Consider the following 26920-nt stretch of genomic DNA (forward strand, 5'->3'; position numbering starts at 1 on the left):
GGTCCATGGTTTGGGCCCAGAGCCTGGGTTCACTTGGGTGGGTCTGATGCATAAGTCTGTGGTGGGGAGCCTAGGATCTGTGTCCAAATGGGAAGACCTGTCTTCTAGGACCACAGGGGTCAACCAAGGCTACCAAGGCTAGTCAACCAAGGCTAGTCTCATAATTTGCCTGCAGATTCCTTTGGATTTTCTACATCAGCAGTAATGTGATCTAAACCAAGGCTACCAAGGTACCAGTGAGATGAGCCTGACATCTGGGTCTAAAGGGACCAGTCAGGTGCTGGGATGGGCCAGGAACCTGGTTTTGTGGGAGCCAGCCTGGAGGCTGGGGACATGGGGATTGGCCTGGACCTAGGGTGATCCTGGAGCATGAGGCCACAGCTGCTGGCCTGAAGGTTGTGTCTGAGGGAAGTCATCTGGCACTGGGGCAGACCAGGAGCCTGAGTCTGTAAGAGAGTATCTAAAGTCTAGGTCTGCAGGGACCAGCCTGGCACTGGGGCAGGCTGGCAGCTTGGGGTGTGGTAGCATGGGCCCAGCTGGAGTCTGGGTTCATAGAAGCTTAGATTCCTAGGAGCTGGTTGGGAGCTGGGGCCACAATAGTCATGAGCTAAGGGAGCTGGCTTGCTCTGGGGTGGTCCAGGAGGCTGGGTTTACTGGAGTCCACCAGGAGTCTATTGTCACAGAAGCTGCCTGGAGCCACTGGAGTTGTTCAAATTGATGTTTCTAGGAAGGGACAGGCACTAAAAAATCCTACACCACCATCTGGCTCATTTTACTCCTGTCTCTTCTAAGACTGAATTTTTCTATACACTTGCTAATCACAATACCTGTGTGTTCTTTTTGTGAGTTTTTACTAACTAACTGCATTCATTTGCCCAATTTAGCCATGGAGTCAATACTGACTACTTACATGAGATCAGAGCTGGTCACAGATTCTCAGGGGCACATGGTAGCAAGTTCTTCCAGTGTACTTTCTAGTCTTAGTATCAATTTGATGTGATTTTCATCTTAATGTGCTAACAGAGTCTACCTTCTTTACATCAAAATATAGTATTTTATATAAAAATCAACCTTAATTTCCACAAAATGGCTCCCAGAGTGATTTGTAAATCTGTTTATACTAATTTGCACAGCTGCTAAGTAACTGAAATATGTTGAGCTTCTACCAAATCCCCCCCTCCTTTTTTTGAAAAAGATTTACATTACAGTCAGCCTTCCATATTCATGTTTCTAGAACTCACAGATACAGAGGGTGATTATAAAGGACTTGAGCATCCAGGGTATCTTGGTATGGAGTGGGCAGTCCTAGACTCAATCTCTCATGGGTACCAAGGGACTACTGTATATGATTATAATGTCAGAATTTACAATTGGTGGCATGAGCTCTGTGAAAACAGAGACTAGGTGTAGCAGACATCTCCATGTTTGTCAACTTACACACACCCTCAGTCTCCCACCTACCTCCCCCATCCCTCTTACCTAAGCCTGGCACATGGCACACATATCTGTGCCAGCAGATAGCAGCAAAGAGTCAGGGAATCAGAGATGAGGCAACAGTTAAGAGTGCTGTGGCCTACCTGAAGGGGTCAGGTGTCTTTTCTGCAGTGGGGAGAAAGCTGGAACATCAATGCAGAGGGCAGAGGGCAAGTGCAGAGGCACAGCAGGCATATGGCTCACCAGCATTCCTCACATAAAGACTGGGACTAGGGGATTTCCCTGGCGGTCCAGTGGTTAAGACTTTGCCTTCCAATGCAGGGGGTGTGGGTTTGATCCCTGGTGAGGGAGCTAAGATTCCATATGCCTCCCAGCCAAAAAACTAAAACATAAAAACAGAAGCAATATTGTAACAAATTCAATAAAGACTTAAAAAAAAAAAAAAAGACTGGGACTTCATCTGTTTATGCTTACGGCCCAAGACCTGGCTCTTTATAACTGATTAGAAGCTATTTTAAATGAATTATAATTAAAATAATAGCTAATGTTTACTGAGAACTTACTGGGAGGTAATCTTAACTATGTCAAGATTAGTAAACAAGTGTTAACCTGTGAGCCAAGTTAGAAAAATATCTTGTATATGATATGGTTGTTTGCTGGAGTCCTGTTCACTCCTTTATTAGTTCTCATAATTTGCCTGCAGATTCCTTTGGATTTTCTACATCAGCAGTAATGTGATCTAAAAATATGATAATTTGTGTCTCCTTTTCTAATCCACAAACATTTTTTATTTTTCTTGTCTCATTGCTTTGGCCAAGACACCAGTTAATTAATAAATAGTAGCAGTAACTGGAGAAATTCTTGACTTATTCCTGACTTTGATAGTATTGCTTCTAAAGGCTCACTACCTAAATATGATGTTTGCTATAGTTTTCTACAAATCTTTGCAATTATGAGTGAGTACTGAATTTTACCAAGTTTTTATTAAATCTTCTGAGATTTTACCAATTAACAAGAAGTCATTTTTAAAGATTCCACCATTATTTCAATAAGAGAAAGATAGATATATATATTAGAAAGGCTATAAAAACACATAATCAGACTACTAATTCCAGAGAAGATGAAGTGGGCACATTTCTCTCTACTTTTCAAAGTACAGATAAAAACCATGGACATTATATATAAAACACAAACACAAGAAGATTCTAAAAGGTGGAGAGAAGAAGTACTGGTTAGGGACAATAAGATCCAAGGAATGACATGGTGGTTAGTTCCCTGGGTTTCCTTTTTGTCATTTATATACCTTGGGCTGTGTGTTAAACAAGTCTGTAACCCAGAAATGTCAGTCCCAAGAGAACTCTTCTCTCTCTTGGCAAAGGATGAGAAAAGAGATGGCCTAGCAAGACAGAAGCCTTTAGGCAATAATCACCTTATTCTGGTCAAATGCCATTGGAAAAATGTGGGACCCCACACCATCAGCTAGGCCAAGAGGAAGGCCTAGACCTCCGTCTCTCTTGGCAGTAAGGAGGAATCCCTTGTCTTCCCAACTGGGGTGACATCAGAAGAGGCTGAGTGGGAAGACTGAACTTCCATTCCCACCCTGAAGTAATATGGCACTACTTCCCTCTCTTGCTTGGGGTGTTATTGAGCAAGGACAAGGGAAATTTTGGATTTTCACAACTACCCAGTTGTAATAACATCACCTACCCCACCACCACAGTGTCAAAAATCACTCTTCATACCAAAAACCAGGAAAATATCAACTTGAATGAAGAAAATGCAATCAATAGACACCAAAACCAAGATGACAGATGTTGGAATTATCTGACAAGGATTTTAAAGCAACCATCATAAAAATGCTTCAACAAGTAATTATAAAACCCTGGAAATGAAAAAAAGACAAAACCACTAGAAAGTCTCAGCAAAAGAACAGAATATATGAAGAAGAAACAAAGGGAAGTTTTAGAAGTGAATAATGCAGTAAATGAAAATTAAAAGTCACTTAATAGACTTAATAGCAAAATGGAGATTATAAAGGAAAGAATCAGTGTACTTGAAGATTAAAAATGTGCAAGCTGAACAACAGAAAGAAAATAGACTGAAAAAAATTAACAGAGACTCAGAGTTCCATGGGGGCAATAATAGAAGATCTAACATTCTTGTTATCAAAGTCTCAGAATGAGAGGAGAAAAAATAAGAATGTTGGGCTAAAAAAAGAAAAACTATTCAAAAAGTGTTGAAATTTCTCCAAACTTGGCAAAAAGCACAAATCTACAGATTCAAGAAACTGAACGAACCCCAAAGAAACTCAAAGAAATACATACCAAGACACATTATAATCAACCAGCTGAAAACAAACAAAAAAGAAAAAAAATCTTCATAACATAGAGAAACAACACATTAATTATAGGGGAAAACAATTTAAATGACTGCTGATTTCTCATTAGAAACCAATGCGGGCAAGAGGAGTAGCATAACATTTTTCAAGTGCTGAAAGAAAAGAACTGTCAATCTAGAATTCTATACCCAGGGTCAGCAAGATCAAGCACCGTACAAAAGGTGGTAAAAAGGGAGCCAAGAAGAAAGTGGTTGACCCATTTTCTAAGAAAGATTGGTATGATGTGAAAGCACCAGCTATGTTCAATATAAGAAATATTGGGAAAACACAAGTCACGAAAACTCAAGGAACCAAAATCGCATCTGATGGCCTCAAGGGTCATATTTTTGAAGTGAACCTTGTTGATCTGCAGAATGATGAAGTTGCATTTAGAAAATTCATGCTAATTACTGAGGATGTTCAGGGCAAAAACTGCCTGACTAATTTCCATGGCATGGATCTTACCCATTACAAAATGTGCTCCATGGTCAAAAAATGTCAGACCATCATTGAAGCTCACATTTATGTCAAGACTACCTATGGTTATTTGCTTCGTCTATTCTGTACGGGTTTTACTAAAAAACGCAACAATCAGATTTGGAAGACCTCTTAAGCCCAGATCCACAAGAAGATGATGAAAATCATGACCCAAGAGGTGCAGACAAATGACTTGAAAGAGGGTAAATAAATTCATTCCAGGCAGCATTGGGAAAGACAGAAAAGGCCTGCCAATCTATTTATCCACTCCATGATGCCTTTGTTAGAAAAGAAAACATGAAGAAGCCCAAGTTTGAATTGGGAGAACTCATGGAGCTACATAGTGAAGATAGTAGTTCTGGAAAGGCTACTGGGGATGCAGCAGGTGCTAAAGTTGAATGAACTGATGGATATGAGCCACCAGTCCAAGAATCTGTTTAAAAATCAGGCTTCTAATGGTGACAAATAAAAGACCTTATTTGTGAAAAAATAGAATTCTATGCCCAGGAAATGAAGGTGAAATCAAGACATCCTCATTGTGAAGGAAAACTAAAAGTATTTGTCACCAGCAGACCTACCCTAAAAGAATGGCTAAAGGAATATCTTGAAACAGAAAGAAAAAAGAAGGAAACTTGGAACATCAGGAATAAAGAAAGAGCAATGGAAAGAGTAAAAATATGGGTTAAATATCATGGACTATCCTTCTCCTCATTTCTTTCTTTTTATTGGCTGCACCAGGCGGCTTGCAGGATTTTAGTTCCCCCACCAGGGATTGAACCCAGGCCCTGGAAGTGAAAGTACTGAGTCCTAACCACTGGACCACCAGGGAATTCCCTATCCTTCTCCTCTTGAGTTTTCTAAATTATATTTGACAATTGAAGCAAAAATTATAACATTACCTGATATGGTTCTCAATATGTGGAGAGGATATAGTTAAGATAAGTTATTAAGGAGTGATGGTAAATGAATCTTGTAAGGGTAATGTTTCTACATGCTAGTTGAACTGGTAAAAAGCCAACATCAGTAAACCATAAGTTACGTAGGTTTAACGTAATGCCTTGAGCAGCCATTTAAAAATCTATTCAAAGAGATACACTCAAGATACACTATGGATAAATCAAAATGGAATTATTTTTAAAATATTCAAATAACCTACAGAATGGCCAGGAAAGTAAAACGGAGGAATAAAAAAACAGGAGAAACAAGAAGAAAACAAACAATAAAATGGCAGACTTAAGTCATAATATATTATATAAATCAATGGAACAGAATAGGTAGCCCAGAATATACCCACACAAGTATGATCAACTGCATTTTGACAGAGGTATAAAAGAAATTCAAAATAGACAACTAATGAAAACACACTGTATAGCACAGGTAACTTCACTTAATGTACTGTGGTAACCTAAATGGGAAGGAAATCCAAAAAAGAGGGAATATATGTATATGTATAGCTGATTCATTTTGCTGTACAGCAGGAACTAACACAACATTGTAAAGCAACTATACTCCAATAAAGTTAATTTTAAAATAAAAAGCAATTCAATATAGAAAGGACAGTCTTTTCAACAAATGGTGCTGGAACAACTGGACAACCATATATTATGGATATAGGTCTCTTGTTGAATAAATGTATTACAAATATTACAACCCACTACGTGGCTTGCCTTTTTACTATTCTAACGGTTTCTTTTGATTAAAAGAACTTCTTAATTTTGCTGTACTATACTCTAAGCCTTCATTTTCTCATCTGTAAACTAGGCATTATGGTAGTATTTCACTCACAGGGTTGTTATGAGGAATAAATAAAAGAATGCAGGTACTCCTGGTACTTAGCAAAGCTCAATAGATATTATTATTATCCCCAGTGCCACCCTTTTGTTCTCCGTATAACCTTCTATTTCCTTCCATGTTCTCTATTCTGAATCTCTGAAAGGTCACATGGTGTAACAGAAAATGATGGCCACATGGAGAAAACTGAGATGACTCATTCTCAATCTCATGACCCCACCTACTTAAAATCCCAGCAGGGGAAGAGATAAAAGAAGGTGACTACAAGAGGGAAGTGGGTTCATTTTAGTGACTGACATACAAAGAGCAATATGCTTGCTTCCCCAGAATGCTTCGTCTTCACCTTTCTCCTCTGCCAGCTCACAGGTGAGTCCAGCAAGATCCTCCTGTTTTCCTGACTGCCTACCCCATCCTGCATGTAGCTCCAGGCTCCTGGTTCCACTCTGGGCCTCTGGTTCAACTTAGGAGGCTCTGCTCCCTCATCTAATATTGTTTTCTTTTTTTTTTTTTTACATCTTTATTGGAGTATAATTGTTTTACAATGCTGTGTTAGTTTCTGTTTTATAACAAAGTGAATCAGTTATACATATACATATGTTCCATATCTCTTCCCTTTTGCATCTCCCTCCCTCCCACCCTCCCTATCCCACCCCTCTAGGTGGTCACAAAGCACCGAGCTGATCTCCCTGTGCTATGCGGCTGCTTCCCACTAGCTATCTATTTTACGTTTGGTAGTGTATATATGTCCATGCCACTCTCTCACTTTGTCACAGCTTGCCCTTCCCCCTCCCTATATCCTCAAGTCCATTCTCTAGTAAGTCTGTGTCTTTATTCCCGTCTTACCCCTAGGTTCTTCATGACATTTTTTTTCTTAGATTCCATATATATGTGTTAGCATACGGTATTTGTTTTTCTCTTTCTGAGTTGCTTCACTCTGTATGACAGACTCTAGGTCCAGCCACGTCTCTACAAATAACTCAATTTCGTTTCTTTTTATGGCTGAGTAATATTCCATTGTATATATGTGCCACATCTTCTTTATCCATTCATCCGATGATGGACATTTAGGTTGCTTCCATCTCCTGGCTATTGTAAATAAAGCTGCAATGAACATTTTGGTACATGACTCTTTTTGAACTATGGTTTTCTCAGGGTATATGCCCAGTAGTGGGATTGCTGGGTCGTATGGTAGTTCTATATTTGTAGTTTTTTAAGGAACCTCCATACTGTTCTCCATAGTGGTTGTATCAATTTACATTCCCACCAGCAGTGCAAGAGTGTTCCCTTTTCTCCACACCCTCTCCAGCATTTATTGTTTCTAGATTTTTTGATGATGGCCATTCTGACCCGTGTGAGATGATATCTCCTTGTAGTTTTGATTTCCATTTCTCTAATGGTTAATGATGTTGAGCATTCTTTCATGTCTTTGTTGGCAGTCTGTCTATCTTCTTTGGAGAAATGTCTATTTAGGTCTTCTGCCCATTTTTGGATTGGGTTGTTTGTTTTTTTGTTATTGAGTTGTATGAGCTGCTTGTAAATTTTGGAGATTAACCCTTTGTCAGTTGCTTCATTTGCAAATATTTTCTCCCATTCTGAGGGTTGTCTTTTGGTCTTGTTTATGGTTTATGGTTGTGCAAGGGCTCTTATATCCTGTGGTCTCTGACTCACAGAGGGTAGGAAGAGACTGGAGGGAGAGGAGAAGGAATGACTTTGAGAGTTGACTACCCTTCTGATTGTCCCAGGGAATGAAGGGCTGAAAGAAGTGGTGTTGGGTATCAGAAAAACCTGTGTCCTAATCTGGATTCTGCCATGAAATAGATGAAGAATGTCATCTTCCTCGGACCTCAGCCTTCCCTCATTTTGAGGGTAATTTAAAAAAAATAAGAGATGGTACAGATGTATATTTATTTACTTAGAAATATATATTTTAAATGTTTTAATTTAAATATATTTATAACATTTATACATATACTTCTATGTTTTATATTTATGTAAATATAAATATGTATTATTTAGAAAAATATTTTAAATTATTATGCATTTAACAATCACACTGATGGCAGAGAACATTTGAATTTTCTCTCTTAACCCAAGTAACACAATCAGTCTCTACTTAGAAAACCAACTCATAGGTAGGCACTTTATATTTAATGCCAAGAAGGACTGAGGACTTTTCTATGCCTGTCACAGGTATTGTAGTCTTTCAAGATGTTACTATCTTCAGGACTCTCAGGAAGGACCAGGAACACCATAAGTTAGGAATATCTTTCTGGTCATCAAACTCATGGAGAACCACCATGAAGTCTCCCTCTGAGGATTTGGTGTGGCTGGTTCATTTATGTGTGCTCCAGGCCTGCCAGAAGAGACCTGCCCAAGCCCACATAGTAAATCAGGCCTCGCAATCCTCTCCTCCCCACCACCTGGTGTCTTGAAATGTTAAGCATCAACAGACTCTCACCCTCCGTGAGTTCGTTAAAAGTTTGCATTTTTAGGAAGCACCTGGTCCTGGAACTGACCCTTACTTTAAAAAACATTCCTTGAACGGAAATGGTGATCAGAAGGGGAACTTGGGGACGGTGAAATTGGGGAGGACGTGGCAGGACTTTTCAAAACCCAGGTGCCCACCTGAAACATGACCTGGGGCAGCGGGGTGCAAGTTGCAAGTGTGCACCCTGCTCCAGGAGGCTGTGGCAGCCTGCGTGCTATACATTCCATGATTGAAAGAACAATCTGAGATTGTCATAGAGCCTCCAGTGGGCAGGACTGTGAAAGCAGTGCTGGCCCTGGAGAAGAACTCCTGGGTTTGACTTAGCAGCTATATTATTGTGGATAAGTTTCTTAGCCTCTGAACCTCAGTGTTTACAAGTATGTAACAGAAAATGAAACTTAACTTGCAAATTATTGTGATGTTTTAAATAAGATATCAAATGCAAAACAATATAATAATAATCACCATTTATTAAGCTCCTATTACATCCAAGGCATTTTTCATACAATCTCCTCACAAGTCTACAAGATAGATATTATTATCCCCAAAACTTAGGCTCTGAGAGGTCAAGTGTCTTAGGCAAGATTACACAGCTATTAAGAGGTAGAACAGAAACTGAGTTTCCAAAGCTAGTGCTCATTTCATCACACCAAACTAACGGCCTAATATTGTACCCTCAGAAAAAGTGCTCAATGAATGTGTATTTGAGATGAATCTTCCCCAGAGATTCCTTCCCTCTCCAGGTACATGAGGCCAAGGTAGGCACTGGAAATGCCTAAGAAGAGTAGGGAACTCCATTTCCAGGACGTGAACGCACCAAACAAAAATTACCCTGGCCAAATTCAGAGGGACCAAGGAACAACTCTTGCAGCCTCAGTATTCTCATCTGGAAAATGGGCAAAATTTTATAATTATAGGATACAGTAGGGTTGAGGAGACAGTTTATAAAAGGAAATCAGAAAAAGCAGGTGAGGAGGTATTGGGGAGGTGTTGAAAAAGACCAGAAGAGACAAACAAGAGGAACGTTTTGGAGATGAGTGAGGGGCAGAACAGTAGGGAACTTGAATGTGAATGTTGCAGGTTAGAACTGGAGTGTTGGCAAAGGTGGCTGGTGAACTGGGAGGCTTGTCAGCCTCTGTTCCATGTACATCTTACATGGTACTGATTGTAAATGCCCTTTCCAAGTACATTAATTAAGGGGAATTTGGGTAAAGAACAGTAGTTTCCAAAGTCGTTTTTTTCTTTTTTAAGCAGTGGTTTCCTTTTATAAAAAGAAAACTTACATAGAAACAAACAACTCTGATGCATAGAATTGAAGCCTCCCTGATGGCGGGGGGGTGGGTTCCATAGCCTCCACCCCATCCCCTACCCCCTTGACCTCCATCTAAGCTCCCAAGAGGTACACTGAGGCACTGCCACAGACCTCAAAGGTAACAGGGGCACAGCTTGGGAAACCCTGCCTTAGGAGCCCTTGTTACTAATCCTGGCCTTCCACTCACTTGGCACACATCACTATAACCTTCAGAGCACCAGACTCTTCATCTATAAAATGGGATTGGACTAAGTAGTCCCTAAAATTCCTCCTAGATTTGAGATGCTCTGGTCCTTGGTTTCCATGGTGAGGGTGGCATGACACGCTGGTGCATTCTGATAGAGGCACCCAGTACTGGAAGAGGTGCTCGGGGACTGGGCTGGCAAGCAGGAGGTGGACTTTACACACTCCACTATGCCAAGGTCTTCCTCCTAGGTCACCATTCCTTGATTCTGGTTGTACTGATGGTGTCCCTTCCTCCTAATTTGGCTCCTTCCCTCCACTCAACACATGAGCCTTGGGGGAACAGGTTAAGGGGAGGAGGTGACAGCCAAAAGGAAAGGAAGGTGGCAAAAGGGAGGAGCTGTTGTCCCTTCTTGTTATGAAGAGCATCTTAGGGCTGAATCTCCTGGTGCCAAAAATACCTGAGACTTGGCCAGGGCAGAAAGCAGAGGGTCTCCTGCCCCAGCTCCCTCAACCTCCAAAAGTAGGTTGGTGGGGATGCTTCTGTAGGAATTATCTCCCTGCGTGGTGATTGGACTTACTCTTACTCTGTGAATTAGCCAGTGACTGGTGTATAGGTGTTAGGGTCCAGACCACCTTCTAAGAAGCTTACCTTACTGAGAAACCATCCAAAGAAGTTTTGGGAAATCTCACTTTTAGCCATTCTTGCAGAAATGAGACCAAAAAGTGGGAAGCTTTCTCAAAGCCTGTCTCTTATAGCACTACTGCCTGTGGTTCCCTCTTGCTTCCCACCATGTCTCAGACTGCTCTGTACTTCTCAAAATGTTTTCACATCTGTATTCACAATTCATCCTTCCCTAAATCCTGGTGAATAAAGGTTATTCTTTTTCTCCTATGAGAGGTGAGAACGCTGAAATTCGAATTTACGTTTAGGACGTAAACTGGGGATAAGCTGATATTCAAAGTGATAGTGGAAGGTAGCAGTGGAAAGAATGCAGGCCTCTAGAGGAGATGGGGGAACGAACTACCTTCTCATGTCACTTCTGCCAGTTTCCAGTTTGGGGCCTTGGGAAAGTCACTCAGCATCTTGGAGCCCCAATGTCTTCATCTATAAAGTGCAGCTTAAACTTTATCACATAGAGTTGACTTGAGGATCAAGAACAGGAATACCCATTAAACCAAGTATTCATTCCTGGAGTTATTATTACAGAGGAACCAGAATGGAACCCAGGTCTCCTGACCCCCAGTTAGGCCAGACCTCTAACTTTTTTACACTGCTGCATGTTGCCTGGGAGAAGAGGCCATCTCCACAGGTCCCTGGATGAGACTCCAGACCCCATCACCAGGTGGTCTGGAACCTAATGCCTGTAGATCAGTGATCCTCTAACTCACAGCAAAATGGTATGTCTGGTCACCACCCAGGGGAATAGCTCCTCATGGGGAACTTCAAGTGGAAAATGAAGTGACATTCATGGTGGAATTTCAGGGGGTAGGTGTGAGAAAGAGTTGAAGACTTCCACAGGGAAGGGCTTTGAACTAGGATTTATGGGTCTTAAATAAGATTTAGATGGACAGAGAAAAGGATAAAGCACCAATAAAAGCATGAGTTAGGACATAAACTGGGGATAAGCTGAGGAAGGAGCCCTGGCTGCTTGTCTGGTGGTAGTAAGTGGGTGGCAGTCCAAGGCTTAATATCTTCCCATAGCATCAACTTTTGCTGGCCTAGGAACAAAAGCCCTAGGCTTCTCTCAGATACAATCAACCTGGGACATGCGATACCCCTGAACTAATTACTATGCAGAGGAATGCTACCACTTGAGTTGAGGTACCCAAACCATATGGCTGCTACAAAATGAGGAAGGACTAAAATGAATGCAGAAGAGGCAAGTTACAACATTCACCACATTAATCCAGGTGGGAGGGTAGATGAGTCTCATGGGGCCCAATCCTCCCTGGCCTTGTAGATAGGTGTTAGTAGCTACTCATTCTCTAGGGCCTTCTGATGACTCAGGTCATGTTACATCCCCCACCCCCATCATGTGTTCCCTAAGTACTGTCATTTCCTCTTTCACAGCACATGTTGTTACTTATTTAATGACTCTCCCCCAACTCCATGAGTGCAAGGATCATGACTATCTTGCTCCCCAGTCATACTCTCAACTCCTAAACAGTGCCAGGCACAAGTATGGAACTAAACAAATTCTTGTTAAAGGAAGGAATGACTGAATGAGCAGAGCATGACTTACCTAGACATGGTAAAACCCTATAAGGCCACACACCGCAAGTGGAGAAGCCATCAGAGAAAGGGGAGCTTCAGTTCAGTCTTAGAAGCTGAGAAGAGAAGTGTCTTGTTTCTGAACCCCCTTTCACAGTCAACTGGGAAGAGGAAACAAAACTGGTTAGGACTTAACCAACCCAGGCCCTTAACGTCTGAGCTCATATTTAGGGAATAGCATGGAACTATTTTCTTCTTTTATGACTCTTCTCCTCACCCTGAAGATACAATAAAGATAGAACAATATCCTCCATCTAGGTTCATGTTGGCAATTTGCACTGTATTGTCCTCTAATTTCATTCTAACAAGGAACAATGAATTTGGAGATATTTTCTTATATCTCCACACAATTAACATTTCTTAAAATGTACCCTAGGAAGATAGCACCATGTATATAAAGATGTGAAAAGAACAATTAATTATTCATGGCTTAAGTGCACGCACACTTGCTAAAACACTAAAGCCACATCCTTACAATTTTGTCACCTCCTTGACATATACATGTCCCCCAAACCTCACATGAAAATTAAAATACTCAAAGGTGCCCTAATCCAAGAATTGCACCTACTTGGGGGCAAGTGACATCCAATCTTTATTTGACTGCAAAATATTCACCCCTTCCATCTCATGGTTGAAGTAAGAGAATGAATATATTAATTGATAAATCAAAAATTTAAATAAGACTGGTTTTGTGTATAACATTTACTGGAAATATTTTGACACCCCATGAGATGATCAAAGAGAGAGTAATGAAAAACCATCCTCCCTTAGTATTAGTGAAGCAGGGAGGGCAGCTTTTTGGAAAATCAGCTTACTTAACAGGATGATTTGATAAAGGCTTGAGTGATCCAATGTATATATGCATATATATAAATTATAGAGGGAAAATGTCTGAAAACAGGAATCAGCTCCTAAAAGGCATTTACTCAGGAAGAGAAACCAGTACTTTTAGAGATAAATTTAGCAAAAAATTTGGTCAAGATCCAAGACCTGTTATCACGGGGCTATAGGTCAACATTTGGTAGCACCAGATTCCCTTACTCTGGGGGCACTGGTAGAGCAGCTTGTACTTGAAGGAAGGTCACCAAAGGACTTGAATGGTAAATCGGGATTCCATGAGACCCCAGGGCTTCAGAGTTGACACTTGAGCCCTTGAGGGACCTGAAGAAAGGGACTAATGGAAAGGGCTGGAGCTGGTACAAATGCCAAGGGACCTTCAAACTGAGCCATAGTGGAAAGAGTCCAGGCTCCAGGGCTGAAGTGACATTGGGTTAAATCCTCAAATTATCACCTGCTAGCTTTGTGCCCTTGGAAAAGTTACTTAGGTTTTCTTGAATCTCATGTTTGTTTTTGTTTTTTTAATCAAATCCAGTTAACAAACTTTTGCTGTAAAGGGCCAAATAGTAAAATTTTAAGCTTTGCAGGCAGTATGATCTCTGTCACAACTATCCAACTCAGCCTTTGTAGTGGAAAAGCAACCATAGACAATGTGCAAAGGAAAGAACATGGTTGTGTTCCAATAAAACTTTATTTTCAAAAAGAGGGGGCAGGCCAGGTTTGGCCCATGGGCTATTTAGTAGGTTGCTGCTCAGTTGACCACTTCTGGAAGCTTTTTCAGCAGCCATTCTTAACTGTTTTTCACCTGGAGCCACAAAATCAGTGATGGTTGTTTGCAAGTCATGCTTTCTGAGGTGAATTAAGATTGCAGTGAAACAGAAATTTGGGAGGCAGGGAGCAGTAAAGCCCTACTACAATTCCTGATAGTTCAGGTTAAACATCACAAGGTAGCCTGGGCATATTCCAGAGCTCCCAGTCACTCACCCTTTTCCTTTCCACTCAAGGAAGGATATTGGAATTCAAGTGAATGAGAACCTCATTTGGGGATGATCTTGAATTCACTCCCATCCACCATAAAATAGAAAGATAAATTATCCTCAAACCTCTAAGCTACCACTATCTTTAAAGACTTACAGCTTGCCTCCCAGTGCCCTGGTTTGTGCTTAAGAACCTCTGCCCCAGGTCAGATAGACTGCTACCTTCTTCATCTGCAACAAAATCAGCTCTCCCAGGAGCAATCTGGGAGTCCTAAATGGAGCTTGGACAGTAACCTCCCCACTTGTCACCCCACAGGAACTTGTCATGGTCTACCTCAGAGCTTGGTCTTTTCAGCCAGAGATCTCTGGGAATGGGGTGGGTTTGCCTGTAGTCACCCCTTTCAGGCAGAGAGTTCTGACCTCAGTGCCTTTGTGTGAGTGAGGTTCCAAAGGGTTTCCCAGGACTGGTTGAGTTAGACTGAGAGGGTTTCTTGGGACCTTTCCAGGACCCAGAGGGAGTGAGTAATTGGTGGCAAGGGCAGGAACTCAGCTTTATTTTATGGTTCTCTGTTTCTGCAGGGCCAGCAGCCTCTGGAGTACTGAAGAAGCTAGTTGGTGCCCTTGGTGGGTCTGTGACTTTCCCACTGAATCACTCAGTAGATCAAATTGACAGCATTATCTGGGTCTTCAACACAACCACTCTCGTCACCATACAGCCAAAGTTGGCAGACAAAAAACCCGTTATCATAGTGACCCAACATCGTAACAAGGAAAGGGTGAATTTCCCACATGAAGGCTACTCACTGAAGCTCAGCAAACTGAAGAAGAATGACTCAGGTGTCTACCGTGCGGAGATACACAGCTCAACCTTCCAGGATCCCCTAACCCAGGAGTATGAGCTGCGTGTCTATGGTGAGCAGAATCAGTTCCAAAGGCGGATGACTGCCTTCTTAAAATGGTGAACTCCCTGATATTGGAGCTGTTCAGACAAAGGCTAGATAAATCCTTGGCAATAAAGTGGAAGAGGGAACTCGTGTGTGGATGAAGTAGATATAACCAACCCTTGAGGTCCCCTCTTAGATATTCAGTAAGAAGGATTGTGGTGCAGCAGATAGGCTTTATGAGAAGTGACAATCATGCAGGTCAAATGTTGGCTTCTCTACTTACTAGTTACATGGCCTTAGCCAAGTTACTTGATCTCTTTGAAACTTAGTTTCCATATCTGTAATGGGGAATAAAGTGATACCTATCTTAGAAAGATTATCAGGTATAACTATCAATCACACCTCTTCCCGTGAAGATTCTAACCAAATGAGAAATAGACACAAGAATCAGAAAGGAAGATAAAAATATCAGCTTTATTTTTTCTGGTAAAGCTGGATAATAAAAATACTTTCCCCCAAGTCTAGACTTTGGTGCCTATTCAGGGAAAATGAACTTATGAAACAATTACTCAACCAGCTAAAAGAATAGCTGCCTCTCTCACTGAGCTGCAATATCGGGACACCAGGAGATGGGCCTGCAGGTTTGCTGGTAGGAGGCAGACCATGCACCTTGATCCAGGTGTGTCCTCCATATAGATATAGTTGAAAAGAATGGATGACATGCATTCTGCAGGCAAACTAGTGGGGGAGGAGGGGTGAGGGCAAACCACATTTAAACAACAATCATAACAGCTCAAACATGTAAACAGAGAAATGTAGATGAGGGATGTCAGACTCACCATCTCAGCAATGAAACAATTGTTCATCCTCTGAAAGAGTGAGCACAAGGTAGAGAGGGGAACCAGAAGTGTTGCTCCAATACCTTTGTTCTCTCCTAGAGAGTAAAGTGAGTCTCTTCAAGGAAGCCTGAGGACAGGGGAATAGGGAGCCTCCAAAAAAAATAAAACTAATGAACATCTAAAATGATTTTAACACAGTGCTTGCCATATGCCTGTGCTTAGTAAATGGCAGCTCATTCTTGTTGCATTGTAATTATTTCTATTATTATTGTTGTTGTTTTATGGCTGTGGGCAATCTGACCTAGATAGTTCTCTTCCCCGGATAAGAATGAGAATTCTGCTCTGAATTGCTGCTTCCTCTCCACTCTGTAGCACACCAGGGAGATTCAGGTCCAAGGTTTACAAGAATAATGTAGAAAAAATGAGAGCTATGGGCATAGTTTCCACACTTGGTTGTCTATTTCTCTTTTACAGAGCACCTGTCAAAGCCCAAAGTCATCACAGGTCTGCAAAACAATAAGAATGGCACATGTGTAACCAATCTGACATGTTCCATGGAACAGGGAGGAGAGGATGTAACTTACAGCTGGAAGTCCCTGGGACAGGTGACCAATGAGTCCCATAGTGGCTCCATCCTCCCCATATCCTGGAGGCAGGAGAAAAGGGACATGACCTTCATCTGCATGGCCAGAAACCCCGTCAGCAGCAACTCCTCAAACCCCATCTTTGCCTGGAAGCTCTGTGAAGGTGACTGTCTCTCCTCTCTCGCCAGGAGTCCCTGGTCTTAGGACCTATATCTTCTTCAGCTCCTGGTCCCCCATGGGAACAAGCCCTTTGTGAAAACTGGAAGCCCTGGGGAAGTCATCAGACTGGGAGGAAGGTTGCAATTGCTCCAAAAGTTGGGTCATTTTCCCTAGCTGACTCTTCTCCCTGCCCTGTGCTTCCACCCATTCTCTCTTTAAAGGTGCTGCTGGTGGCCTGGTTACCTCTGTGATCCTCAAACTCCTGTTGTCACTCATCCTGCTCTGTTTCATTGCATTGGTGCTAATTATTTTGATCATACGAAGAGAAAGAAGAAAAGGTAGAGCATGAACTATTTTTGTCTTCATCCTCAAGCATGCATTTTCTCCTTCATTCATTCAACAGTATGTTGGACTGTGTGCCAAGCTTGGTGCTAGGCACTAAGGATGCAGAAATGAAGAATCCATCATCTCTGTCCTAAAGGACAGCACCAGCCATCTGTACTCCTTAGTTCTGGAGTGGAGAGAATACCTGAGCCCTTAATTTCTCTCCTAAGACCAAGGCTCTCCTAGTTCCTTCTCCAGTGCCTGCCCTTCTCCTTCCCCCCAGAGGGACTTACTAGTGTATCCCTCCTGCTGACACAGGTCACACACTGTTGACTCTGCTCCCCTGACTGGGAGGCCATGGCCTTCAACTCTGAGGTCCACAAACCAGCACCGTCCGTTCAGCCCATCCCTGTCAGAACCCCCAATCCATCCCAGTTCTCTCCATTGGATCAACTCCAGAGACTTCTCTCTACTCCCCACCTCAGTCTAGATACATTACTCTTGGAGAAGCCTTTCTCCAGGCTGTACCCTATTCTCTGTGTCCCTAAACCCTGCAGATTTGTCTTCTCGGGTTCCCACTGATTTGGTCCACTCAGGGTATTGAGGAAGGACCTAAGTGTTGGTTGGGTACGAACTGCAGACTTTGAGATATTCTCTCCCTCCTGTAAACACAGTAAAAGCATTTCTGATCTCCTCTGCTTCCTCTTTTGGCTGCCTTTGTCCAGAAATTGGGAAGTGAAGTGATGAGGGTGACCAGTTCATCTTGGGGTTCCTGGGTTTAGCACTGAAAGTCTCATGTCCTGGAAAACCCTTCAGTTACACAGAAATCAGGATGGTTGGTCACCCTAAGGGGATCATCCAGATGGTGGGCCAATGGGGGTGGCCAGTGGAAGGAGGAGCCAGCTCTAATTCTCTCCCAACTTGGTTTCAGAGTCCATTGAAGAGAAGAAGGGACTGAACCTTCATCCAGAAACTCTTAACTACTCCCCCGCTTTTGGAGAGACCTCGGAGTATGACACAATCTCTTACTTTAATGTGAGTTCTTTCCCATCTTTCCTGGGGCCTGATTCTCCTCTCTGAGGCCCTCCTTGTTTTACTTGAGATTTTTCCATGGATTTGGGCAACATGGGAAATGGAAATGTATAACCCTTTAAACCCAATGTACCTGTGTCTCCCCCAAGTCTTCATGGATTCTCTCTTGTGCAGGAACTGGTGGTCTCTGGAGCATCTGGTTCTGACCCAGCCAGTAATACTCACACTGTGATCTACGGAATCACTCCTTCCCCTCCACTGTTCAAAATGGCCACTCAACAGACCCAATTCCTTTTGCATAGGATGGCGGGTAGAGAAATGTGACTTTGACATGCTATTTGAGTTATAGTGTCAGAAAACTGGCTTTAGAGATGCTATTTCCTCTGAGGCAACTCAAGGAACCATCAGGAGGGGGCTGAGAGGGTCCATGGTGGCTCTGGGCCCTCACTCAAGGCTTCCCAAGTGTGGGTCGCCAAGCTGCAGTGAACAAACACAAGGTTAGTTCAAAGAAAACTCTTTGAAAAGAAAATCCTAAGACTAAGGTTTAAAGAAATACAAATAACAAGAGACAATTTGGAGACAAGAACTAGGTACACAGCTTCAAAAGGTCCACTGGCAAAAATCATTGCAGCCGAGGCTAGGCTTGCTCCTTAGGGGTCATAGTGCCCTTTCCACATTGGCCCACTTAATGAAGAAATAAAAGCACTTTGGAGCTTCAAAAATCTTAGTTTTACTCCAGCCTTCAGTGTCTCCTGATCAGGATGCATCTTCTTATACTTATCCACAACTTTTCCAAGAGGAGATATTCTGTTTCCTCTTTGAAGTTGTTGGTGTCCTGAGAGCTCCTTCCTTCCTCACAGGGGTGACCTCTTTGTGCTTCACTCAGCCCGTCTTCTGTCAAAATTGATCACTTTATCACCATCCTCCCTCTTCCCCTGCTCAAGACACATTCCCTGGAGACCACAAGACTGTCCTAGATGTTCAGGAATAAATTTCACTGACCCAGGATATTTTTCTCCAGCCTAGAAGGAGCTTTTGTTATTGCTGTCATTGTTTGGGGTTTTTTTGTCCCTTTAGTCATCATTTCTGATTTGCTCCATAAACTCTTTTGACTGATGGAAAAGTTTATTTCCAACATTGACAATATGATTTCAAATTATCCTTTAATCACTTTAGGAGGCTCATAGCTCATGGGACTTATAAATCTTACATATTTATTAAGTAATTCAACCAAGATACAGTTTTCTTCTCTTTTAAAATTTATTTGTTTTATTTATTTTTGGCTGCATTGGGTCCTCGTTGCTGTGTGCGGGCTTTCTCTAGTTGTGGTGAGCAGGGGCTACTCTTCGTTGTAGTTAGCAGTCTTCTCGTTGCAGTGGCTTCACTTGTTGCGGAGCACGGGTTCTAGGCACGTGGGCTTCAGTAGTTGTGGCTTGCAGGCTCTAGAGCACAGGCTTAGTAGTTGTGGTGCATGGGCTTAGTTGCTCTGTGGCATGTGGGATCTTCCCAGACCAGGGCTCAAACCCGCATCCCCTGCATTGGCAGGCGGATTCTTAACCACTGCGCTATGAGGGAAGCCCACAATTGCTTCTTGAAAAAAGTCATTAATAATTACAATAGCAGTCACTGACAAGAGCACTTCCCACTCCCCCATTCCAGCTCCAGAACCCTCTCTTCTCTCTCACCATCTCCTCCCACCTCTGTTTTCCCTTCTCTGGATTCTGGATGTCTCTTTGGCCTTGTCTATGTGACCCAGGGGTTGGAGATGATTTCTTTTGTTTGTTTTTTGTTTTTTAACAGAGCACTGTACCAGAGGAAAATGCAGTAAATTCACTTTATTCCACTGTGCAAATACCCCCAAAGGTAAGAAGCTTTAGAGCTGAGTTTTATCTTAGCTGTCCCATCCTCCTTCCTGTTTCAAGTTTAGCTAGAATTTCTTGGGCCCCAAGGATCTCATTTTCCTTGGTACTAAAAGGCACACCAGGATACCCATTCCCTTTGCTTAAGGTTACACAGGTATGTGGGGAATAGAAAAGAATTGTGTTTTAGGAGTGAAAATGGGGGTAATGTGGAACAAATAGAGTAGGAGAGAGGTTGCAGGCGGGATCAATAGGGAAAATCAGCAGGATCCTGACTGAGGGCATGGGAAAAGTTCCATGGCTTAGGCTGTGCCTGGGAGAAAGGGATGGCTGGGGAGACAACTCCGGCTTGTTTCTGAGCCTCTAGTAAACTGGAGGCAGGAGAGTGTTCCTCTTCTTTTCCATGGTCTAGCTATGTTACATGTGATTTGCAACTTCTCCCCAGTCAAGCTACTAATGTAGTAAGCTTTTAAAGCTTATTCCTTCACAGATCACACTTGGCAGAAGCAGGGATACCTTCCTGTCTCCTCTCCCAACAGAAAAATGAGGATGGGTAAAGCACTTTGCCTAGTAATAGGAAAGGTTGGTTTGGATAGATTATTAGAGGGAAAGTTGAGTTCATTAAGCATTCAACAAGATAAATGTGGGTTAGGCTTGAGGAGTAGTTTTTCTAAGGTCAAAATGATTAAACAGTGGGAGAAAGCATAGCGAGAGGTTTGGGTTGGGTACCCTTGGCAATGAAGAGTGTCTGGGATGGTGGGGTCTCCTGGGGGGATCCATAGTTCTGCTCCTCTCCAGTGTTCTGCATCCTTATGTCTGCCCAGCAGGTGGAGAAATCCCACTCACTGCCCACGTTGCCAGACACACCAAGGCAATTTACCCATGAGAATGTCATCTAAGCAGCCATGTGCTCCAAAGAAAATGGTCAAAAGAATTCACTGACTTAACCAAAAACATCAAGGAAGAATGAAGGACACTGACTTCCTTCCAGAACAAAGTATCCCTTAGGCTCCTTCAGACTTAAGAGTTCCTAATCTGGGAATTTCCTGGTGGTCCAGTGGTTAGGACTCTGTGCTTTCACTGCTGAGGGCCAGGGTTCAATCCCTGGTTGGGGAACTAAAATCCCACAAGCAGTGTGGTAAACCCAAAAAAAAAAGAGAGAGAGAGTTCTTAATCCTACCCACTGCTGAGAAATGTCTTCATATCCAGAATCCCTCCTGAAAATGTGACTGGGAATTTATCAGCCAACTCAAAGCAAGGGCTTAGAAGCATCACTGTTGAAATGTAAATGCAGCTTCACACATTTGAATGACAGCTCCCATTCCAGGGTTTGGAGATGAGGTATATACCAAGTGTTTGGTTGCCAAGAGAGCAAGAACTTCAGAGCAGCCAGCTGATGTTCCCCGCAGAAGCAGAAGACAGCAGTCAGAAATGGATTTATTTACTGACTCATCAACGACGTGCCTGGCACTGTGCTGAGCTTACTGTGATTTTCGTCAGATGTGCTCTCTGTTCTCCTGAAACTGACCCTTCATGAACTACTTCCGTGGGCAGTGGCAGCAGACCTGACCACTGATTCCCAACACCCAGGGGGTCAGGTGTGGATCCACAGGACTTGGGAGTCAAAGCACACAAGGACAGAGAAGCCAGGTGGAAGACTCAGTTTGGCTGAGTGGAAACTCAGAAGTGTGATTGACCACTGCCCCAGCTTCATTTACACTTTTGTACTGCAAGGGAGAAACCCAGGCCTTAGGCTGCCTATGCACGAGCCCATCTCAGTGGAAGAACTGCGCCTGAAGACATACTTTGAATCTATTTATAGGAGACTTGCAAACATTTAAAGTTGTTTAATTCATTCAATGAATATTTATTAGGAACCTCTGTTAGGTCAGTCTAGCAAATAAGACAGACATGATCCCTGCCTCCATAGAACTCACCTTTTTAATGAAATGAGAAACATGTGACGGGAGAGGGTTGCTTTGGATGTCTTCCTGGACACACATCTTGAATGGAAATGTTGGAAAGGGATCTGAGGTCTCAGGTCTAGGGGTGTGAAGTGTTTCCTTTATTCAAGGGAAGACAACTTCTGCATTGGGGGAATACAGTGCCTCACAAGCAGTGCAGCACTCTTCCTGAGGGATTTTGGACAAGAGTGAGTTTTATAGAGTTTTAGAAGAGGCAACTTAGAAACAGGGCATGATTGGCTAAGAGGTGGGGATTTCCCTATAAGTTCTAGTTTCTAGGGTAAGGTGAGCTAGGGAAAGCCGAGTTGGAGGATTGTGATTAGTGGATGTTAGGTTCCTGGACAGGTGTTTCCCATAAGTGCAGTCTGACTTAGGCTTAGATTCATGATGTGGGCTGGACCACTGGGGCAGCTGCCATTTTGTGGGTCCAAATATATGAATTATTAGAAATAAGGTGAAGAAATGTGCGTTAAAGTTTGTGAAAGGAGAAAATATCTGCTCTGTGTGGAAAGGCCCACAAGGGAGAAGAGCAAGTCCACTGGCTGACAGCCAAGCTGAGCTTCCAGCCAGCAGCCAGCGCCAACCGCCAGCCACGAGAGGGAAGCCATTTTGGATATTTCATCATTCTTGGCACCTCAGCCAATACCACGTGAAGCAGAAGAACCAGCAAGGCAATCCAGAGAATAGTGAGAAATTTAAAAATTGTTGTTTTAAACCATGAGAGAGAGAGAGAGAGAGAGAGAGAGAGAGAGAGATGGAGAGAGAGAGAGAAAGAGAGAGGAAATATCTAGAAAAAAAACCCTTCAGATAGGGCTTCCCTGGTGGCGCAGTGGTTGAGAGTCCGCCTGCCGATGCAGGGGACTCGAGTTCGTGCCCCGGTCCGGGAGGATCCCACATGCCGCGGAGCAGCTGGGCCCGTGAGCCATGGCCGCTGAGACTGCGCGTCCGGAGCCTGTGCTCCGCAACGGGAGAGGCCACAACAGTGAGAGGCCCGCGTACCGCTAAAAAAAAAAAAAAAAAACCTTCAGATATAAAATGGCCAATGTAAGAGATAATAAGCCTTCAAGAAAAAAACTAAAAGGGAAGGGACCAAGAGAACAGTCTGAGGCTGATTTGAGGGGAAACAAATGTTGTGCGTAGGAGGCAGTCCCCCAGCTCTGAGAAACCTGGAGGAGGGCCCAGCTGGCCTCCACGTGGAGCTGTGCAGATGTAGATGAGAAAAAATAATTTTCCTCTGCCCTTCTGGGTTCTTGGCTGAGACCCCATAATAAAAAGATTAACAGAAGAAAAACAAACACGTTTAATAACAAGTATTCCTCCTATATACATGTGAGAAAACTGAATAAACTTCCCTGAAATGGCCTCTTCCATCACCATCTCCAGACAAAAGAAGACGGAGGTGGGGGCAGTTATGGGAGGTTATCAGGCAAAGCACAGTACCACATGGATGTTATGCAGTTTTAGATCACTGCCTTCTCCGTTGATGAGTTTTTAGAGATTTAGTCACCCCCCTCCTCCTGGCACAGAGAAGATACCCTTGCAAATGGCGATTTCTCTTGTAAATGTAAATGTCTCTTACGAAAGGGTAAGTTCTACTCATTTTCAGAGCTCTTCCTATGTCTGTTGTTTCTTAAAAGTAATCAGCATAAAATAATCCTTATGCCAAAGAGACATATTTTTGAGGTGACCAGTTCTGCTCCCCTTCACAGATGTGTCCTTTCTGAGACACCACATCAAAGAGAGTGTGATTCACATATAAATATTGTAAATGTCTGTATTTATTACTACAATTACTTTTTTAATAAAATAAGCATGTCTTGAGGAAGATTTTTTTTTTCTAATTCTCACAAAGATTGGTGTGGGGTGGAGTGGGGTGGAGTGTAGCTATAACAGCACTTGGAGGGGCGAGTGATCTACATTGGAGCCAGAAGGGGAAGCTACCAACTGAGTATATGTGTGACCCACACTGATGCCACCTCAGCTGTGACACTGTACCACATCTTCATGGCCTAGGGTGAAGCCAGTGTGGCATTCATCATGGCACAAAATTTAAGGGAGCACCAAAACACTCAGCCATCAAGGTAAATAATATTTTTGTGCAATATTTAGAAAAATAGAAATTAATGCGAAAAATCCATTACGGGTGAAGGAGTGTTTTCCTTCTTTCCCCTCTTAGTTCTTTTGTCTGGCAATTAAGATGGCATAAGGCAGATTAACAGGAGAAAATCAAATTTATTACATGCACAGTAGGAATCCATATAAGTATGAAGAATTTCAAAGACAGCAAGACAAGGTGAGGTGTGTATATATTCTGGACTAAGGAGAAGGAGGTAGGGGTCTGAAGTTTCAAGGGGAAGCAAGGTAACTCACAGGAAGATAAAAAGAGTTAATGTTTGGTAAACAAATGTTTACTGGGCCATCAAAAGATAATGGGACACAGGACTTTGACTAAATGGGCTTTGCTAGGTTCTACCACTGTCTGCCACTCCTTTATATAGTTATCTATGGTGATAGCATCTTCCTGGACAGGCCTCCTATCTTAAAGTCTTTTAGGCAGTAAGGGGTAAGTTCTAGGTTCTTCCTGAGACACCAAGATCTACAACAGAGAAAAGGTTTATTCTTGAGGCAGCCAAGTGGAGAGACAGGAGAATAAATCTCAAATCCACCTCCTCAAAGGTGAGGGGCTCAGGTTATTTATGGGGTAAGAAAGCAGGGTGGTCTGAAGCATGGGGAATGTGGGAAAAGGTGAATGGAAATAAGAAAAAAAGGTGAGATAATCATCATTCTGCACACTGCAACTAAACTACAGCCTTCTTCATAGGATGCATATTCAGAAAACGGATGCATGCATGTCCTGAGGGTGGAGTTTTAGACCCTCTGATGTTAAAAGGTCACCAAGAGGACACTCATGCATGCCCAGTTGGAGGGCCAGAGGTCTTAACTGGCTCAACCTCCAACTGAATATAGCTAACTCCAAATTCCTGAAAAACAGTTAAGGCAAACATCTTATCATTTAGTCTACATGACTCTTGGAGAACATGAAAGTTTTTGTAAAAACTATTAAAGCAAGCTCGATCAGTGAAGGCAAGTTACAAGTTTAATGGATCTAACTGATGACTAACCTTGGTAATTTTCAGCTCAAAATAATCTGCATGCCAGAGTGGCACATCTTGGGGTGGTCTGCTCTCTGCCCCATCACTGTGATGGACAAAATATCAAAATTTTAAATAAAGAAGTGCCATGCCAAGTCAGATTGGAGACTGAAGGAAAAGGAAAAATTAGTAATACTGATTCTGTCTTTAGTCAAAATTTTGATACTTTGTTCTCTGAGCTGCTCTGTTCTCTCTCCTTCAGCCCAAAGCCAGGTGGGTCTTTAGGCAAGAGTGTGAGTCCCCCATTATTCTAAGTGGAAAAAATACTAATTTACAGTATTCCCTAAACTGAGATGACAACCTCTCTGGGTGTTTTCCTGACTCCACTGGAGAAAATGTGTCACTGAGATTCCACTAACATTTTGCACCTGCCTAAACCTCCCAACAACAAGTGAGTCTTCTAAGACTCCCCTCTCTCCCCACACATCCCCAGTCTACAATCCCTTGCTAGGGACCAGTTAACTTTCGTGTAAATTTTGTCCCATGGGTCCTTATATGACTCCTGTGGGACCAGCTTATCTGGGGTATGTATGTCCAGTTTACAGATGTTGAAACTGAAACCAAGACAAACTAGGAAACTTGCCTGAAGTTTCACACTTCAGTATGCAACCAAAGCTAGAACAAAAGCAGTGCCCTCTCCACCACCCATTATCTACTGCAGAAGAAGATGGGGCTCAAAGCTTGAGAGGGGTGGTGCCCCCTCTTCCCAACTTTAGGTGGAGGAAAGGACATAGCTTTGGAGACCATCAGGACTGGGATTGAGAGCCCTTACTAGCAGAGTAACCCTCACCAAAGACTTGGGTTCCATGAGCTTCTAGTTTCTTATCTCTAAAACCCTTATAGGGCTCGCAATGTGACGATTATATGAAACAAGTGCTTGGCCTGTAGTTGGAGATTCACATATGGTGCATGATGTTTAGGGAAGAAGACAGTACATAAAAAAATGGTTAACTTCCCAAAAGTCAACTCAGAATAAGGTAACAGGGCTTCCCTGGTGGCGCAGTGGTTGAGAGTCCGCCTGCCGATGCAGGGGACACGGGTTCGTGCCCCGGTCCGGGAAGATCCCACATGCCGTGGAGCGGCTGAGCCCGTGAGCCATGGCCGCTGAGCCTGCGCATCCGGAGCCTGTGCCCCGCAGCAGGAGAGGCCACACAGTGAGAGGCCCGCGTACCACACACACACAAAAAATAATAATAGTTGTGGCGCACAGGCTTAGTTGTTCCACAGCTTGTGGAATCTTCTGTGGACCAGGGCTCAGATCTGTGTCCCCTGCGTTGGCAGGCAGATTCTTAACCACTGCACCCCCAGGGAAGTCCAAGAGTGGAAGAAATTTTAAAAAACATTCCATGAGGAAAAGCAAAGGTGTTGCCCACTATGAGGGGCAAGGGAAAGTCTGAGACCCACATGTTGGGGGTGAGGTGGAGGAGAATGGAAAGTGCCTCCTCTGAGTGAGGATGGGTGGGGAGAGGTGAGGAAGCCCCTCCACGATGATCAGAGGAAAATGTTACAGAGAGGTCGGCTTGAGGTTGGAGGAGCTTCAAAAGGGGTGAAGATTAAGAGGGGGAGAATTTTAACTGCCAGCTTTCAAATGCATCCGTTCTCCCACCCCCTCTCTCCTCTGAGCCAGTTTAGATGGTAAAACAATTAAAATTACTCTCCCCGTTCCTTTTTTTTTTCCCACCAGTGATGAAGTTGGGCCCAGGGATACCAATAGATCTAGAGTCTGGACACTCAAGATCTTTCCCAAGGCCAGATGCAGAAGGAGACCTCACCTCAGGAGCTCAACCAGCAGACAAAGGAAACCACCAGCTGGTTAGGTGAGAAGTCACACTTCACGTCAAGGTCCAACACTTGCAGCCCCCAGTGCTCTGTGGTTTGGGGCTTGTGAGCTGTAAATACCGGGTTCTCAAATATAGAAATACAGAAAAGGAGTCTACCATTTTAGGCAGGTATTCATTTGTTCATGCATGCC

General features: G+C 43.1%; 1 protein-coding gene and 1 pseudogene across 2 annotated transcripts; both read left to right on the top strand.

Moving 5' to 3' along the window:
* Nucleotides 1-2877: 2877 nt before the first annotated feature.
* On the top strand, nucleotides 2878-4757 carry LOC309799229 (small ribosomal subunit protein eS1-like; annotated as a pseudogene). Its single transcript has 2 exons — nucleotides 2878-2954; nucleotides 3965-4757. The product of its transcript is annotated as a small ribosomal subunit protein eS1-like (transcript).
* Nucleotides 4758-6390: 1633 nt separating this feature from the next.
* On the top strand, nucleotides 6391-20731 carry SLAMF7 (SLAM family member 7; the record flags this gene model as incomplete). The annotated part of the gene is made up of 7 exons (XM_082615177.1): nucleotides 6391-6445; nucleotides 14731-15063; nucleotides 16349-16621; nucleotides 16839-16955; nucleotides 17873-17976; nucleotides 19774-19836; nucleotides 20657-20731. 7 exons carry the CDS (start codon nucleotides 6391-6393, stop codon nucleotides 20729-20731), a joined length of 1020 nt encoding a protein of 339 aa, XP_082471303.1.
* Nucleotides 20732-26920: the final 6189 nt, after the last annotated feature.

The sequence above is a fragment of the Mesoplodon mirus genome (genome assembly GCF_964341445.2).
Source record: "Mesoplodon mirus genome assembly, chromosome: 3".
In the NCBI taxonomy this organism is placed as follows: domain Eukaryota; kingdom Metazoa; phylum Chordata; class Mammalia; order Artiodactyla; family Ziphiidae; genus Mesoplodon; species Mesoplodon mirus.